The 19,409-nt window shown below is 41.1% G+C and overlaps 2 protein-coding genes and 1 pseudogene across 2 annotated transcripts in view; 1 reads left to right on the top strand and 2 right to left on the bottom strand.

Moving 5' to 3' along the window:
* The window catches only part of KCTD1 (potassium channel tetramerization domain containing 1), a 205,605-nt gene that overhangs the window by 49,213 nt on the left and 136,983 nt on the right, over positions 1-19,409 (top strand). The window lies entirely within an intron of this gene.
* On the bottom strand, positions 7,971-10,572 carry LOC100451041 (anamorsin-like; annotated as a pseudogene).
* Positions 14,390-16,098, bottom strand: LOC129051523 (glutamic acid-rich protein-like). Its single transcript, XM_054537754.2, has 2 exons — positions 15,671-16,098; positions 14,390-15,492 (listed from the first exon to the last, which is right to left on the bottom strand). Exon 2 carries the CDS (start codon positions 15,487-15,489, stop codon positions 14,947-14,949), a length of 543 nt encoding a protein of 180 aa, XP_054393729.2. The 5' UTR covers positions 15,490-15,492; positions 15,671-16,098; the 3' UTR covers positions 14,390-14,946.

The following is a 19,409-nucleotide window of genomic DNA, read 5'->3' as shown; positions in this document are numbered from 1 at the left end:
CTTCTGGGAATGCTGCAGTGAGCAGAAGGATGGCTTTCATGCCTTTCTTCAGGTTCTTTCTGTCACAAACTTATCATTTTGCTCTAAGAACTGACGCTTGAGCCGTGGCCAACTGGCACATAACAAATGAAGCTCTAGGTGAATCGGTTGAACTAAAGAACTGAAAAACCACAGGTCACAAGATCCTACCTAGTTGCCAAATAGCCTGTGGTTAGAACAATTTTCTCAGCCATCTCCACTCTCACTTGGAAATAGAAAATTAGTGAAGCAGGTAAGACAAGAGATCAAACAGTGTCTTTTAATCACTTTTAAGGAGCTGACAATAGTGACATTAAAAGTAAGCAATGCATTCAAAGGATTATTTTAAACATTAAAATTTTAAAATTTAAAAAGCTAACAGGTAAACTTTTAAAATTTATTTACAAGAATAGTGGTGAATGTAGTTGAAAACTAAATCAAACAATTGAGAAACTTTAAGAATTTGAGACCAGGTGCAGTGGCTCACACCTGTAATCCCAGCACTTTGGGAGGCTGAGGTGGGAAGATTGCTTGAGGTCAGGAGTTTGAAACCAGCCTGGGCAACATAGTGAGACCCCAACTCTACAAACAAATTTTTAAAAATTAGCCAGGTATGGTGGTGCACACCTGTAGTCCCAGCTACTTGGGAGGCTAAGGAAGGAGGATCACTTGAGTCTGGGAGTTCGAGGCTGCAGTGAACCAAGATCACACCACTGCACTCCAGCCTGGATGACAGAGTAAGACCCTGTCTCAAAAAGTAAATGAATTTAAAAAATAAAAGAATTCAAAAACTTCAAGGAGTAACATGACTGTTCAATACAGGAAATTACCAATCAATGAAAATATGACACTGCATGGGCTTAAAAGCCACACATGAGAAGGAAAAAGAGGTGTAAACACATCCTCCAATATGTGATCAGTGACTGAAATTTGGGTGAGTGGGGACATATTATAGAAGGAAGGACCTAGGCATTTTAAGAAACTATATTTATTGTTTGGAAGAAAGAGAATAAAAGAGAAAGAATTACATATGCTTAACATCCTAGAATTTATTTTTTCATTCGTGCAAAAGATATTTTTGGTGCACATCATAGGATAGGTTGTCCTTGCCCTCAGCTAGCTCAGCCAAAAGGAGAAATGGCTGTGTGAACAAGTATCTATATGTTACATGCTATAATAGAGGTGTGAGGTTTGTCAAAAAAGTGTCTAGCCAGGCACGTGGCTCATGCCTGTAATCCCAATTACTCAGGAGGCTGAGGCGAGAGTATCACTTGAGGCCAAAGTTACCAGCCTTGGCAACACAGCAAGATTCCATCTCTAAAAAAATTATTTTAAATTAGCCTGGCTTGGTGGCTTGCACCTATCGTCTCAGCTACTGAGGAGGCTGAAGCCAGAGGATTGCTTGAGCCCAGGAGTCAGAGGTGACAGTGAGCTATGATTGTGCCACTGCACTTTAGCCTGGGCAACAGAGCAAGACCCTATCTCATAAAAAAATTTAAAAAGAAAGAAAGCGGCTAGATCTGCCCAGATAAGGACAAGAAACTTTTCCAGTTAAGATTATATTTGATCTGGGTCTTGATAGATAGATGAGTTTAGGAGTTTACTAAGCTGAAAAAAAAATAGGCATTTTAAGGTGAAGGAATAGCACATGCAAAAGCACTGTGTCCTTGATCTAATTCCATAGTGAATGCTGTCTCCCACAGCTTAGTGGCTTAAAGCAGCAACCACTCTTTATGTTACACGAGTCCATGTGTCACCTAAGCCATTATGCTGATCTGAGTCTGACTTGGCTGATCTTGAATGGTCTGGCTCACAGAGCTGAGGTCAGCCAGCAGGTCAGCCAAGGGCTGGATGGTCAGAACCGGCCTTGACTGGGATGATGTGCAGCACTGCACTTGGCCTCCCATCATCTAGCAGGCTAGGCCAGGCTTATTCTAATGACAGAGATAAGTTCAAGAGATCGTTGAAGCACACACGGCCTCTTTAGGCTGTCACTCAGAACTAGCATGTAGTTATTTCACACACATTCCATTGCCCCAGCAAGTCATGAGGCCAGGCCAGATTCAAAGAGTGGGGTAGTGGACCCATCTCTTGATGGAAGGAGCTACAAAGTGTAAACCAAAACTAAAATTCTAAGTCCCCCTAACTGTCTGAATGAACCCCTCCTCTTGGCCAAGGGCATTCCAAAGTTAACCTAAAAAACTGGTTCAGCCATGATGGGAAGGGGCAGTCAGACATGCCTCATCATACCTTCCTCCCTTTTGAAATTCAGGAAAAGCCAACTGGCATTAACATCAACACAGGCCTTAAGAAACGTTTACAAACTAATCCCTCTGAAGCCTGCTACCTGAAGGCTTAATCTACATGATAAAACCTTGGTCTCCACAACCCTTATCTTAACCCAGACATTTCTTTCTATTGATAATAACTATTTCAACTGGTATCCGATCAGAACATTTTTAAATCTATCTATGACCTGAAATCTCCTGCTTTGAGCTGTCCCACCCTTCCAGATTGAACCAATGTAAGTCTTACATATATTGACTGATGTCTCCCTAAAATGTAAAAAGCAAGCCATGCCCCAACCACTTTGGGCACATGTTGTCAGGACTTCTTGAGGCTGTGTCACAGGTGTGTCCTTAACCTCAGCAAAATAAACTTTCTAAATTGATTGAGACCTGTCTCAGATACTTTTGGGTTCACAAAAGTCACATTGCAAAGAGAAGGGTAAACAATTTTTGTAATCAATCTACCACAGTTACTAAGATGTAATATATATATATATAATATATTACATATATTATATAGATGTAATATATAATATATGTAACATATATTACATGTAACATAATATTTACATGTAATATATATTACATGTAATATATGTAATATATAATATAATATATGTAATATATGTGTAATATATAATATAATATATATTACATGTAATATACAATATAATATATATTACATGTAATATAAATATTATATTGTATATTACATGTAATATATATTACATGTAATATAATATGTAATGTATATATACATATATATATGGTGTATTTAGGGGGGTGGGGGGGACAGGATTTAGGTATGGCTTGAGCAAAAAGTTCAAGTAGAGAAAGAGAGACAGACAGAAGCTACAGCTTTAACAGTGGTCTAGGGCCAGGTCATGAATGAAACTTGGAAGCCACATGTAGGAGCTGGAAATTTTTTCTGGAGGCAATTAGAAAACCATTGAAGGTTTGATGGGATTACATAGTTATTTCAGAAAAGATATAATGAAAAATTTTCTGAAGGGAAGAGATTGGAATTAAAAAAACACACAGTTAAGAAGCTACAGTGCCATAGTAATTCAGGTGAGAAGCTATAAGGACTTGTATAAGGGAGGAATGGCAAGGGAAAAAGGGTGATACAGTTGGCAAAAAATTGGGGCAAAATTGCCAGGTCGAATGTGTGGTTGTAACTAATTTGTTGTCTCTCTTCTTTTTTTATAATAAGACCCTCAATTGTAGACAGCCCATGTTGACTCAAAATAAAGACCACATCTCCCAGCTTCCCTTGCAGCTAAGTGAGACCATATGAGTACATCCTGATCAATGAAACGGAACAGATGTGTCATGTGGTGGTTTCCTGAACCTTTACTAAAAGACGACTAAGGCATGCCCTTTGTCTGTTTCTTTTTCCTTCTCTACCCTATTGCCTGGAACACAGTAATCCATTTTTGGGACAGGAAGATAAAGGCTATACTCTGAGGATGGCAAGGTAGTGAACTAGAAGGAACCTGGGTTCCTAAAGAGGTAATAAAGTCACCAAGTCAGCCCTGGACTGCAGGCCTACTTCCTGAGTTTCTTTATTTTTTTTTTAACTTTTATTTTAGGTTCAGGGATATATGTGAAGGTTTGTTACATAGATAAACTCATTTCACAGGGATTAATTGTACAGATTATTTCATCACCCAGGTATTAAACCCAGTATCCAAGAGTTATCTTTTCTGCTCCTCTCCCTCCTCCCACCCTTCACCCTCAAGTAGACCACTGTGTCTGTTGTTCCTTTCTTTGTGTTCATGAGTTCCCATCATTTAGCTCCTACTTGTAAGTGAGAACATGCAGTATTTGGTTTTCTGTTCCTGTGTCAGTTTTGTAAGGATAATAGCCTCCAGCTCCATTTATGTTCCTGCAAGACATGATCTCATTTTTTATGGCTGCATAGTATTCCATGGTGTATACGTACCACATTTTCTTTATAGGCATTTAGGTTGATTCCATGTCCTGCTATTGTGAATAGTCCTGCAGTAAACATTTGTGTGCATGTGTCTTTATGGTAAAATGATTTATATTCCTCTGGGTATATACCCAGCAATGGAATTGCTTGGTCGAATGATAGTTCTGCTTTTAGCTCTTTGAGAAGTTGCCATACTGCTTTCCACAATGGTTGAACTAATTTAAACTCTCTTACATACACCAGTATGTAAGTGTTTCCTTTTCTCCACAACCTTGCCAGCATCTGTTATTTTTTTGACTTTTTAATAATAGCCATTCTGACTGTGTGAGATGGTATTTCATTGTGGTTTTGATTTGCATTTCTCTAATGATCAGTGGTATGGAGCTTCTTTTCATACACTTGTTGGCCACATGTATGTCTTCTTTTGGAAAGTGTCTGTTCATGTCCTTTGCCCACTTTTTAATGGGGTTGTTTGTTTGTTTCTTGTAAATTTGTTTAAGTTCCTTATAGATGCTAGATATTAGACCTTTGTCAGATGCATAGCTTGCAAATATTTTGTCCCATTCTGTAGGTTGTCTGTTTACTCTGTTGATAGCTTTTTTTTTCTGTGTGCAGAAGCTCTTAAGTTTAATTAGATCCCATTTGTCAATTTTTGCTTTTGTTGTGATTACTTTTGATGTCTTTTTCAAATGCCTTTTCCAATGTATGGGCTGGTATTGCCCAGGTTTTCTCCTAGGGTTTTTATAGTTTGGGGTTTTATTTATTTATTTATTTATTTATTTATTTTCTTTTTTTGAGACACAGTCTCACTCTGTCATTCAGCCTGGAGTGCAGTGGCACAATCTCGGCCCACTGCACCCTCTGCCTCCCAGGTTCAAGTGATCCTCCTGCCTCAGCCTGCCGAATAGCTGGGATAACAGGAGCGTGCCACCACACCTGGCTAATTTTTGTATTTTTAGTTCAGGCGGGTTTCATCATATTGGTCAGGCTGGTCTTGAACTCCTGGCCTCAGGTGATCCGCCCACCTCGGCCTCCCAAGTGCTGGAATTACAGGCATGAGCCATAGTGCCTGGCCTACATTTAAGTCTTTTTTTTTTTTTTTAACAGGGTCTCACTCCAGTTGCCCAGGCTGGAGCGCAGTGGGGCAATCTTGGTTCACTGCAGCCTCAACCTCTTAGGCTGAGGTGATTCTCCCACCTCAGCCTCCCAAGTACCTGGGACTAGAAGTGTGCACCACCATGACTGGCTAGTTTTTTTTGTATTTCTAGTAGAGACAAGGTTTCACCATGTTGCCCAGGCTGATCTCAAACTCCTGGACTCAAGCAATCCACCTGCCTCAGCCTCCCAAAATGCTGGGATTACAGGTGTGAGCCACCGGGCCTGGCCTACATTTAAGTCTTTAATCTATCTTGAGTTGATTTTTGTATATGCTATACGGAAGGGGGTCAGCTTCAATCTTCTGCATATGGCTAGCCAGTTATCCCACACCATTTATTGAATAGGTTTCTCTTCCCCATTGCATGTTTTTGTCAGCCTTGTCAAAGATCAGATGGTTGTAGATGTGTGGCCTTATTTCTGGGCTCTCCATTCTGTTCCACTGGTCTATGTGCCTGTTTTTGTACCACTACTATGCTGTTTTGGTTACTGTTGCTTTGTAGTATCAAATGAAGGAGAAATAAACTACTATTCTCATATTTAGGCCCTTTGTTCTTTAGGATCTTTGTTATTCACAGGTGAGCGTATGCTGAACTGATACAGCTGTGGAAGGAGAACTTAAGTTCATGTGGATCATGATGTTATTAACCCAGGAGGAAGAACAGATCTCTAAGGGGAACTTATGAGATCTATCATGTAGCTGATAAGTTCCTGATGCCTGTAGAAGAAACAGATAAAGATCTTTACCTCTGGAGAGAGGAATTGTGTGATGATACTCTGGAAGAGGGACCTGGATGACTTAATCTGATACTAAAAACACTTTTGAATCTTTGGTATTTTATACCATTTGCTTGTTGTGCCTAAGCATAAATAATTAAATACTTTCAAAAAATGAAAGAGGAGAGAACAATTCCCAACTTATTCTATGAAGTCAGTATTACCCTGATAACAAAATCAGATAGCCATCGCAAGACAGGAAAACTATACCCACATTTCTTATAAATATAGATGTAAAAATTTTCAACAGAATACAAATGGAATCCAGCAACATATGAAACCATGATCAAATGAGATTTATCCCAAGAAGGCAAGGTTGGTTTAACGTGAAAATCAATCATGTCCTATGCCATAGTAATAGAATAAAGGACAAAAATCTCAACTGACACAGAAAAATCAGTTGGCAAAATTCAGCACCCTTTCATGATAAAAACACTAAATAACTTCCTCAACCCAATAAAAAGACATTTATGAAAACCCCACAACTAATATCATACTTCATTGTGAAAGACTAGACATTTCCCCTAAAGTCAGTAACACAAGAAGAACGTCTGTTCTCATCACTTCCATTCATCATGGAAGTGTACCTGGAGGTTCTGGTAAGGGCAATTAGGCAAGAAATTGAAATAAAGGCATAAATATGAGAAAGGAAGAAGTAAAACTATCCTCGGATGACATGAATTTTTAATATATAAAATACTAAGAAATCCACCAAAAATGATCAAAACAAACAAGTTCTGCAAGGTTGCATGATATAAGATCAATACTAAAAATCAATTGTATACACTAATAATGAACAATACAATAATAAAATTAAGTAAACATTTCCATTTATAATTGCAGCAAAAAATCTAGGAATATAGTTAACAAAGGAAATGCAAGATTTGTAAACTGAAAACTACAAATTATGTTGAAGAAAATTAAAGACCTAAAGAATTGGAAAGGCATACTATGTTCATGGATTGGAAGACATAGTATTGTTAAGATGGCAGTGCTCCCCAAATTGATCTGCAGATTCAATGCAGTCTCTATCAAAATCACGGCTGTGTTTGTTGCATCACATCTTGAAAAGGAAGAACAAAGTTGGAATACTCACACTTCCCTCAATTTCAGAACTTAATAAATGCTCCAGTAATCGTAAGGATAGATATATAGATATGATGCTGACATAAGGATAGTCATATAGATTAATGGAATAGAACTGAGAATCCAGAAGTATGCCTTTACATTTATGGTCAATTGAATTTCTTTTTTTTTTTTTTTTTTTTTTTTACCAATGAACACTTTTATTTACTGGTAAAATATAAAAATCCAGGTCTCTTAAATCCACACAATCTCTCCAAATATTTGGCAAGATTGATCCCAAGTCCATACGGGTGGTTAACAAGAACAAAGGGGTCTCTGCTCAGAGAGACTTATTGTCGTTCAGAGTTCTGCCCTGCTTCCCTCTAAATGCTCACCAACCTGGGCTCTTCCAAAGTGGGCAGACAGGCCCTATTCTAAACTTAGGACTAGCCCCATTTGTGTGTGACACTAAGTTCCTCCAATGGTCCAAACTGAGCATGGATGACTATCCAACATCACACACAAATGCACATCCCCTCTCTTTACAAGACATGCAGAATCTCAAGATATCTCAAGATATGCAGCAAATTTAATACCTGAAGGTTAACATAAATAACAACAGGACACAGATGCAATGCTACAGTAAAATGTGGTTGGGGATGGAAGGGGGCACAGGGACACTGGATATCATCACAGCAACCAGTGAGTGAGTCCTCTGGTGCCCTGAGGAGGTTGTGAGACACTTGACTCATGTCATAAAGAATGGAGTAAACTAACAATTCTGAAAGACAAGCAGGTGGCAGCATTGCTGAGATGAGACTCGGGGCAGGGGTCTGCAGCTCTGTCAGAGTGTTAATGCTCAAGGATGCCTGAGCTCAAGAGTGTTCTGGTCAGCATTTTAACATCAGAAGAAAGGCTTCTTCAGTACACATTCCCTTCTCTTAACATGAGGTGAAGAAACCCATCCCATTCTGAGTAACCGGGCCCCATAATACTTTGGTCTTTTGATACACGGCAGCACTACACACCACTGCGCCCTCCAGCCAGCTTCACTCTGTCTGCTAAGCACCCACTCTGCAAATAGATCTCAGAGTGAACAAATCCAGAGGAGGTGGGAGGAGCCACCGTGGTGCGATGTGAGGGACAGGAGTTGGCTGGAGGAGCAGATGGGTCCCATGTCAGGCCCCTCCTAGGCATTGTGAAGATTGCTATTGCTCAGAAGCACCTTTTCCCCAGGTTTGAAGGCTGGCATCCCAAGGTAGGGGCAGCTGGCACAGCGGAAGGCATCGCCCAGGTAGCAGTTTCCACAAGCCGACTTGGGTTTGGAGCTCATCTGTTCCCTTGACTTCTCTTTTTCCAGTTCTTCGGCAAGGCCACAGGTGCAGTTCTTACAGGCCTTCCTCTTTTTCCCTTCCCCACAAGAAGCAGCCCACAGGGAAGCCGGATCTGGCTTCTTCAAATCTTCTGGATCCAGCAGCTCATCTGAGTCAATGAGATCCATGCTGTCGTCCTCCATATTGTTGGCTGAGAGGGTCCACAGCTTGGCAGCAGCAGGATCCACAGCAGGCTTCACTGAAGGAGAAGACTTCTTGGTGATGGAAAACTTGAGCTGACTAGAAGAACCCACTTCAAAGTTTGGTTTTTTGCCTGTGATCTGAACAAATATCAGGCTGTCACTTTAATGACCAAGGTGTTCTCGAACAGACTGTATTTCCTCAGGGGTTAGGGGCCCCCGCTGCAGCTCTTTCACTTCCACAAGACTAGAAAGAGTCAGGGCTGAACACAGCTTAGATGCTGTCTTCACTTTGCTATTGTTATCTACAGCTGTCTCTACTGGCTCTTTCAGTAAAAGACATCCACCAGGCCGAAGGATCTGGGCTATTTCAGCCAAAATCTCAGCACTGTGCAGAGTGGTGCTTCCCAGGACTAAACCCGACAAAATAATGTCAAAGCTGGATTCTTTGTGGGCAGACTGCAACAGGTGGTTGATGTTTTCCACAGACACAAGGCCCTCATTGCCAGTTAACACTTGAAGCTCATCCATCAGACCTTTCAGAGCCTCCACTGGGGATGACTTATCCCAGACCACTGCCACAAACTGGCCAGCAGAGATCCCAAAATCTGCCACTCTTGCAGTGCAGTACTGACGGACCTAAAAACTGCTGGCCAAAAGAGAATCAGGACTGCCACCTGGGCTCGCTCCTGGCTTCTCCCTGGTCAATTGAATTTCTAAAAGAGCACTAAACAATTCAATGGAGAAGGAATAGTCTTTCCAACAACTTTTGTTGGAACAATTGGATATCTACATGCGAAAGAATGTGATAAAAATGAAATAAAAGCCATCATACATTATACCATTTATAAAATTATCACATACAAAAAAAAACTCATAACTAATTCTAAGAGCTAAGATAGTAAAACTCTTAGAAGAAAACATTGAACTAAATCTTTGTGATCTTGGATTTGTCAATAGTATCTTAGATGTGATACCAAAAACACAAGTAACAAAAGAAAAAATAGACAATTTGGACTTTATCAAAATTAAAACCATTCTTGCTACAAAAGACATCATGAAGAAAGTCCAAAAGACAACACACAGAATAGGAAAAAATATTTATAAATCATAATCTGATAAGAGATTTGCATCGAGAATATATAAAGAACCCTCACAACTCAACAATAAAAAACAAATAAACCTATTTAAAATGGGCAAAGAATTTAAAGAGAGATTTCTCCAAAGAATATATATGAATGGACAATAAGCACATAAAAAGATGCTCAATCTTATAGTCATTAGGGAAATGCAAATCAAAACTACAATGAGATACTCACACCCACTTAGGATGGCTATATAATTTAAAACACAGACAGTAACAAGTATTGGTTAGGATGTGGAGAAATAGGAATTCTAAAACACGGCTGATGGGAATGTAAACTTGTGAAGCTGCTTTGGAAACAATTTTGAAGTCCCTCAAAAAAGTTAAACATAGTACTACCATATGACCCCACATTTGTACTCCTAGAAAATCAAAAACGTGTGTGTGTGTGTGTGTGTGTGTGTGTGTGTGTGTAAAAAGAAAGAATTGAAAACATATATCCATACAAAAGCTTATACATGAATGTTCATTCCAGCATCATTTATAATAGTCTAACAGTGAAAACAATCTGAAAACAATCTCAGTGTCCATCAGCTAATGACTGGATAACAGAAGGGAGTACATCACTACATGGAATATTATTCAGCCATGAAAACAAATGAAGTTCTGATACATGCAACAATATAGATGAACCTTGTAAACGAGCTAACTTCAAGAAGCCAAACACAAAGGTCATATATTCTATGATTCCATCTACATGAAATGTCCAGAATAGGTACAGGATTCACAGAGACAGAAAGCTGATTGATTAGTGGTTGCTAGGAGTTGAGGGGAAGTCAGAATGGGAAGTGATTGTCAATTAGTATAGTGTCTTAGAATTAGCCTTGGAACCCATCATTTCTCCAAGAAGTCCTCGTTTCTTGCACTGAGCAACAGTATCTAGAAGCCAAGGGCCAGGTGCGGTGGCTCACGCCTGTAATCCCAGCACTTTGGGAGGCCGAGGTAGGCAGATCTCTTGAAGTCAGGAGTTCAAGACCAGCATGGCTAACATGATGATACCCTGTCTCTACTAAAAATACAAAAATTAGTTGGATGTGGCAGTGGGCCCCTGTAATCCCAGCTACTTGGGAGGCTGAGGCAGAAGAATTGCTTGAACCGGGGAGGTGGAGGTTGCAGTGAGCCGAGACCGTGCCATTGCACTCCAGCCTGGGTGACAGAGCAAGACTCCAAAAGAAAAAAAACAAACAAAAAAAACCACCAAGACCTCAGTACTAGGTGTTTTCATTGCTACTGGTGTGTTTGCTCCCAGACTCTCTCAGTGGAAAGAGTTAGGAAGCATGTATGTACATACACATAGTCATTAACACCTTTTGTTTCCAAAAAATACCCATTTGTTTTTATATCTGCTTATCTTACAAAACTTCAGGTCATACCAATACCTCCAATTCCAGTCCCTAATCACAGGGTAGTTATCTCCCATCCTATATGATACAGGATATTATCTGATCAGGCCTCTGTATGTAATCAATATTACCACTGCTGCCCCTCCCTGCACAATGCCCTCCTCTCAGTCTCCACACCTCAAGTTTGTTCCTTCCTCCCATGTGCACATCATCATCACCTTGCTCAGGCCCCAGCGGCCCACACTAGGCCACTCCTTTATGGGGTGCCCTTGTGCTTTCACCTCAGGCTCTAACTTTCATCTCGGTGTTCCCTCTCTGGGGGTACCCTCCTCAACTTGCCTGGGCTCCAGTGACCTGAGCCAGTTTCCCCTCCCACATGGAGGTCCTCCTCACCCCATGGGATTGCTATTCCTACAACAAGCAGCCTTCCTACACATATATTCTCTTTACCCACCGAGACTCCAGTGCCTTGTCTGGGTCACTGCAGCTTCCCCAAAGCAGGCCCAGATGACAACTTGGTTCTGCTCTAGTGGTGTTACAACCAAATTTTTCAAGAAGCAAAGTGGATGGGAAAGAGGAAATCAAACAGCCATTTGTGATTTTAAGAACTCTTTCATCAGCAATTCCAACTAACATCTCTTAGATTAACAGAAATGGAACTCAAGGCTTGAAGAGAGAAGAATGTTTAAGACAAACATTATAGAGAGTAGTAACATTCTTAACAACAGTAGCAATGGCTACCTGTCATTTAGTAAACTATTACTTTGTGCCCAGCACATTGATTTAATCCTCACAAAAACCTTGTAAATTGAATATTACCTCCATTTTTCAGAAGAAGAACGTGATATTTAAGGTGGTAAACCAGCTTAGTCAAGATTACCCAACTCTTGTTGGTAATGTAGAGTCCAAATGCAAATCTATTTGAATTCAAAGCATCAGTTGTTTATCCACTAAACTCCCTCACCAGAAATCCCTTGCCAGGTACACGAGTCAGAATTAGTGTTTAATTAGAATTAAGTCCCCTCGGACTGCCATAACAAAATACTGTAGACTAGGTGACTTAAACAACAGAAATTTATTTTCTTACAGTTCTAGATGATGGAAAGTCCAAGAGCAAGGTCCTGCAGGGTTCACTTTCTGGTGAGGGCTCTCTGTCTTGTAGATGGTCACCTTTTTTTAATATGTGTTCAAATGACCTCTTCTTTGTGCACACAAAAAGAAGAAAGAGAGAGAGAGCGAGAGCTTTCTGGTATATCTTCCTATAAGGGCACTAATCCCATCTTGAAGGTCTCACTCTCTTGACCTTACCTAACCCTAGTTACCTTCCAAAGACCCCATCTCCAAATATTATCACACGCGAGTTAGGGCTTCAACACATGAATCTGTGGGGGATACAAACATTCAGTCCATTACAATTAGGATTACATTACTTTACTTTTAGTTATTTTTAATTTTTCTTTTGAGACAAAGTTTCACACTGTTGCCTAGCTGGAGTGCAGTAGTGTGATCATGGTTCACTAAAGCCTTGAACTTCTGGGTTCAAGTGATCCTCCCACCTCCTCAGCCTCCTGAGTAGCTAGGACTACAGGGGCACACTACCACACCTGGCTAACTTTTTAAAATTATTTTTTGTAGAGATAGGGTCTTGCTATGTTGTCCAGGCTGATCTTGAACTCATGGTCTCAAACAGTCCTCCCACCTTGGACTCCCAAAGTGCTGGGATTACCGGCGTGAGCCAATGTACCCAGCCTACAATACATTTCTAATGTTAAAGCTTTGCCTTATTCAATACAAAACTTAGAAGAGGGTCTACTTAAAAGTAAATGGAAGCCCAAGAAGTCCAGCAGTGATGAGCCTCAGGTAGGTGGTGGTGGCACAGTGCAGGGCACATAGGCACTTCTCTGTGATTGCTTCTCTGTGTGTGACTTCTTATCCCAAAGTCACTTTGTGGCAGTCTAGCCCCTCCATTCTGCCAGCAAGAAGGAGGAAGGAAGGACATTGCCCACGAGTTGTGCAGGCCCCTCCCTCTAACATCCATTGACCAGAATATAGTCACATGCCAAAGCCTAACTGCAAGGGAAACTAGAAAATGTGATCTTTATTCTAGAGGGCCAAATGTTTGCCTAAAAACTGGGATTCTGTTTCTACTGAAGAATGGAGACAGGTTACTAGAGATGCCCTTGTGGCTTCTGTCATATCAGAGAAGAATGAAGGAATTCTAAGGAAACTGAGGGCTGAGGTGAAGTTGGAAATAAGAAATGTATAGTGATGCTAAGGACCTATCACAGGAACGGGATAGGGGGTAGTGAGGAAGCCCCTTGTGCCAGGCCTGAAATCATTCATCAAGCCCTAAATTTAGACTTTCAAGTTAATGTCTAAATAGAGTTATACATCAAGGATAAGGGTATGAGTCAGAGTTCTCCACAGATACAGAATCAATTAGATGAAGAGAGGAGAGAGATAAAGAGCAGAAGAGCGGGGAGAGGAAAAGTGGAAGAGGGAGAGGGGAGGAAATGGGGGAGAGGAAAATGGAGAGAGAGATATTTATTCTAAGGGATTGGCTCACATGACTGTGAGGGCTGCTAAGTCCCAAATCTGCAGGTCTGGCAGGTGGGCTGGAAGTTGTTGATGTTGCAGCCCAGAGTCCAAAAACAGCCTAGAGATAGAATTCCCGCTTCCTGGGGGCCTCAATCGTTTCTCTAAAGGCCTTCCACTGACTGGATGAGGCCCACTCACATGATGGGGGGTCATCTGCTTCACTGATTTAAATGTTAATCTCATTCCAAAATGTCTTCTTAGCAGCGTCTAGACTGTTGGTTGACCAGACATTTGGGCACCGCAGCCTAGCTGAGTTGACATAAAGTTAGCCATCACCGGGGCCTGCAGATCCAGTAACAGGCTTGAAAGGAGCAGATACTCTCTGATTGCAACGCATTTGTGCTGCAGTTACCTGGATCCCCTCACCTAGGGTCTACTGGGATTTTTGTCTTAATTTCTCTGTCATAGGAACAGCACAATTATATGTGCACTATATTCTTAACTTTAAAAGACTTAATTTGTTAAATATAAACTTTAGGATTTTAAGGAGACCCAACAAAAATCACTTCTCTCCTCCACCTGACTTCTAGACATCAATTAAGAAATGTCTGTACACAAATGCCAAAATTTACCTTTATTACTAAATAAGCTTATATTAGAGAATGCAGCATACATTTGCAGACAAGTGATCTTCCTAATACTCTACTGATTTAGGCTAACTTCCCCTCCCAGTCACTGGCAGCTCTTGACCTAAGCCTTCCCTAGCAGGAGGAGGAAGGAGCAACCCTTCTAGACCATGGAGTAGAAGAGCACAGAGAAATGCCTGGAGAGCAGAAGAGGAGCTGTCCAAGCCCAGCTCCTTCAAGCTCACCAAGATGGTAAATCATGCCACTTGTTATGCTAATGTGATTTCTTCTTCCACATAAGTGAAGACATCAAGGATGGGGTTGGGGTATTTCCTCTAAACATAAAATATTCCACTGTTTTTATAATCCTGTTTTGACTGCTTCTCCCCTGCTTTTCTTCTTTCTCCTCCTCCTCTTCCTCCTCTTCCTCCTCATCTTCCTCCTCCTCCTCCTTATCTTCCTCCTCCTCCTTGTTCTCCTCTTCCTCCTTGTCTTCTTCCTCCCTCCTTGTCCTTCTCCTCCTGCTCCTTGTCTTCCTCCTCCTCATCTTCCTCCTCCTCCTTGTCTTCTTCCTCCCTCCTTGTCCTTCTCCTCCTGCTCCTTGTCTTCCTCCTCCTCCTGCTCCTTGTCTTCCTCCTCCTCCTCCTCATCTTCCTCCTCCTCCTCCTTGTCTTCTTCCTCCTCCTTCTCCTTGTCTTCTTCCTCCTCCTCATCTTCCTCCTCCTCTTTGTCTTCTTCCTCCTCCTTCTCCTTGTCTTCCTCCTCCTCCGTGTCTTCCTCCTCCTCCTCATCTTCTTCCTTCTCCTCCTCATCTTCCTCCTCCACTTCCTCCTTCTCATATTGCTCCTCCTCCTCCTTGTCTTCCTCCTCCTCCTCCTTCCTTATGAGAAGCTTCAGAAACAGAAATGTGCAGGGCCTCCCTGGCCAAGCTAAATGTTCTGGGCAGTCCAAGAGCAAGAGTGAAGCATGGAAGTGGTGCATTGTCCCAGGCTTGGTGTTAACCTGAGCCATGTGGTGGAACATCAGAGAAATGAAATGACTGACCTTGAAGCCCAGAGGGGGACGAGAGACTGGAGAGACCAGCATTCTCTGTGAGATTGAACAATAAAGTTAATAGGTGTGAGGAAGAGAGAGGGAAGGGGAGAAATTAGCTTCACTGAGCATCAACTGTGTTGCCAGGTGCTTCCAGCCATATGCAGCCCACCTTACAATCCTGCAAAATACTCTGTCACAGACAAAGAATATAAGGCTCAGAAATATAATTTACCTGAGGTCACACAGCCAGCAAGTGGCAGAGCCAACATTTAAACCCAGATCTCTGCTTCTAAAACTTGCCCTCGTTTCCCCATTAGATTATCTGCTTCCAGGGACATAAGAAAGGTAGAAAATGGAAGGTTACAGAGCAAAGGGGATTATAATGCTTAAGCTTTCAGAGCTGGAGCACTTCCCACTGAAGACAAAGTCAAGGATGTGGTCATGGGGATGGGTTGCTGAACTGGATGGAAGTCAAGATCTTTGGAATAGAGAAGGGCAAGAACATATAGGGCTCATGTTGGATGGGCCATCAGCATCGACAGTGATGGTTTACTAGGCTGGGCTGAATAGAGGTGAGTATGCATGCAAGGTAGAAACCCCTGAACAGATGCTGGGGGGAGAACTAGAGATTGGCAGACATGGAATGATGGGCACAGAGCCCACAGCTTGGTGATGGTAGCCATGGAACTATTATAAATGAACAATCCCAAGGCAACTGCAGAATTCTGAGTTTTTCCTCTTTTTCCTGATTTTCTCAGCAAAGCATATGTTGCCATTTCACTGTCATCTTCTTACACTTCACTGCAGAAGAACTACATAATTTGAAAGATTATTTAAATTATTTTTCTCGTAAAGAAAAAACTGTTTCTAACTTTTTGTATCATAAGGGATTTTTTTCAAGTATGGTTTTAAGAATTAGACAATCCTACTCTTAAGAGATGGGAACTGAGACCTTAATTCTCATAATTTGTAGTGAGGAAGCTCTGTATGAGCCATTATTACACATGGTAAAGACTTTCATGAATATGCCCAGGTGTCAGAAGTTGTTACTAGACTAACAAAGTAACTAGTAGTTGTAGTTACTTACACAGTAACTATACAGTGCATGATTTATGCTCTAATGTTAAAAATAGTATTGTATCATGTGTCCAATAGATTCTGGCTAGGTCCCACATTGTATCTCTTACAGGGACTAATTTTACACAAAAACTGATTTTTTAAAAATGCTTCCATGTCTAACAGTCCTGATGGTAAACTCCAAATCATGGCTGGTTTGTTTGACACACCAGGAGTGCTAATTTATTTATTATATACACTAAGAGGAATATAAAGTTCGGTGGTTCGAATTAGATAATTTAGTGTCCCAAGATTGTTTATTTGATTGCCTTAGGCAGGACTTAAGGGTAACTAGAGAATTTGTACAGCTTACTCTGTGTATGTAGAGTATGGAGGTCTGTTGCTTCCACCCTCTCCTTTTGCACACCTTTTGAGCAGTTTAGTATGTATTGCAATTTCTGCAGGAATGTGGCCGTGGCGAAGGCCTTGGGGAAATCCCTGCACCTTGAATAGAATTTGGGATGTGGCTCTGTAGTAAGACGGGCTTGCAGTTTAATCCCAGCTCAGGGCCTTTTTAAATTATTATTATTATTATTAGTTAGGAGACCTTGAGCAACATGCTTTATCTTGTACCTTCAGTAACCCTTCCTGAAAGGATAAAATTATCCTTAAAAGATGAGTAAAGGAGATTGAAAATAATTTAGTTATTTAAAGTATTTTCAGGCCCTGCATGGTGGCACATGCCTGTAATCCCAACGCTTTGGTAGGCCAAGGCAGGAGGACTGCTTGGAGTCAGGAGTTTGAGACCAGCCCGGACAACAAGGTGAGACCCTGTCTCTATGGAAAAAATAATAATAATTAGCTGGTGTAGTGGTATGTACTTGTAGTTTCAGCTGCATGGGAGGCTGAGGCAGGAGGATGGCTTGAGGCCAGGAGTTCAAGCTATAATTGCACCACTGCACTCCAGCCTGAGCAACAGAGCAAGACCCTGACTCAATTGAAAAAAAAAAAGTCAGTGATTTTCTTTTACATTATCTAATCTGAACCACTGATCTTCATATTCTCCTTAGTGTATATAAGTAATAAGCATTCCTGGTGTGTCAAACAAAGCAGCCATGATTTGGGGTTTACCATCAGGACTATTAGGCATGGAAACCTTTAGAAAAAAGTTATTAGTTTTTATTTAAAATTAGTCCCTGTAAGAGATACCATGTAGGACCTAGCCAGAATCTCTTGAACACAAGATAAAACGTGATACTTCATGTGTATAATACATCCAGATTTCTGGAGTTAGAAATACCAAAAATGCATATAGGCAGTTTTCATCCATAATAGAACGTAAACAATAGCCTAAATAAGTGAATATTTGCAGTTGCATCATGTAACCTTTTAACATTGCTCTGCAAATAGCTATTCATTTTTCAGCAGGTAAAACTGTACCAGACAAGCAGAAAAGAAGGCCTGGTTAAGTTTATATTTTCTAAGAGAAGACTTGCTAAAAGAAAACAACCATACGTTTTAAGGTATTGCTTGATCAGCTACCTTTCTAAATAGATAGGGCAATGTAAGTCACAATTTGCTTAGGATGCTTTGGGCCACTAATAATAAGAGACTCAGAAATGGTCTAATACATTTCTAATAAATGAGCAAAATGCATTCACAGCCAGGCACAGTGGCTCATGCCTGTAATCCCAGCACTTTGGGTAGCCAAGGCAGGCAGATCATTTGAGATCAGTAGTTTGAGACCAGCTTGGCCAACACGGTGAAACCCCATCTCTACTAAAGTGAAAAAAAAAAAACGAGCCAGGTGTGGTGCCATGTGCCTGTAACCCCAGCTACTCAGGAAGCTGAGGCAGGAGAACTGCTTGAACCCAGGAGGCAGAGGTTGCAGTGAGCTGAGATCATGCCACTGCACTCCAGCCTGGGCAACACAGTGAGACTCTGTCTCAAAAATAAAACAAAATAAAATAAAATAAAATAAATAAAAAGACGCATTCACTTATGAAGTACAGAGATAGGGCTGTTCCAGGATTCACAAATTTGGCAACTTAACAACAGAAGCATTGCCTCCTTTCAGTTCTGCCTTCTCAGATCGACTCCCCGCATGCTCACAAGGTGGCTGCCAATAATCTGGGTATCACATGTACTTATGACTTCATGAAGTCAGAGAAGATGCTGTTTCTTCCCATGCATCCCTTTATCAGCAGGCACATATAATAGTAGTCTCCCAGTAAACTTCCCTTTCTCTCTTACTGGCCAGAATTGCCTTGTGTGCTCATTTCTGGCAGGGGATGGAATCACCATGCTGTGCTTATACCAGTCAAGGTTGACCCACTGGGGCTAGGGAGGGGTCTAACCTTCCTTGATGCACACAGCCACCAGATATCTGAATAAAAATGGGGTTCTGTTAGCAAGAAAGAAAGGAGAGTGGCCAATGGCTAGGCCATTGATAGTAACTACCGCAGTAGCCAAGATACTTTGAAAGCATTGTTGCGATGTCTTTGATAACCCTTTTCAAGTTTACTTAAAGTCTGAAAGACTTCATATAACTGGCTTTACATTGAGAATTTCAGAAAGCCTGGCTCCATCACTGTGACCTATGCCCCTTTGCTCCAGTTACTTAATTTCTTCAATTCTGTTTCCATAAAATGTGGAAAGTCATAAAATCCCATAGAGGTTTCATGAGGATGAAACAAGACCATTCGTGGAAAGTGCTTAACTGAATGGCTTGCATATAATAAATGCTCAATTAATGTTGTTATTCATTCTTCACTCTTTCTAAATGTCCTCCTGTGGCCAATGGCCAACCCAAGGTCCAAGACAGAAATTCTGAGCCACAGGCCCGAGTCTTGTCTCTCTGTTGCCCTCACATTCATGTTACCATCCTGTCCTCACCCAGGTCTTATCCCACAGCC

Source organism: Pongo abelii, chromosome 17 (genome assembly GCF_028885655.2).
Source record: "Pongo abelii isolate AG06213 chromosome 17, NHGRI_mPonAbe1-v2.0_pri, whole genome shotgun sequence".
NCBI classification, from domain to species: Eukaryota; Metazoa; Chordata; class Mammalia; order Primates; family Hominidae; genus Pongo; species Pongo abelii.
The sequence above is the reverse complement of the archived record's forward strand: the minus strand, read 5'-3'. Positions and strand labels throughout refer to the sequence as shown.

Coding starts and splice junctions, on each gene's coding strand:
- LOC129051523 (XM_054537754.2), bottom strand. CDS start 15,489: ATGCTGGTCTCTCCAGTCTCTCGTCCCCCTCTGGGCTTCAAGGTCAGT.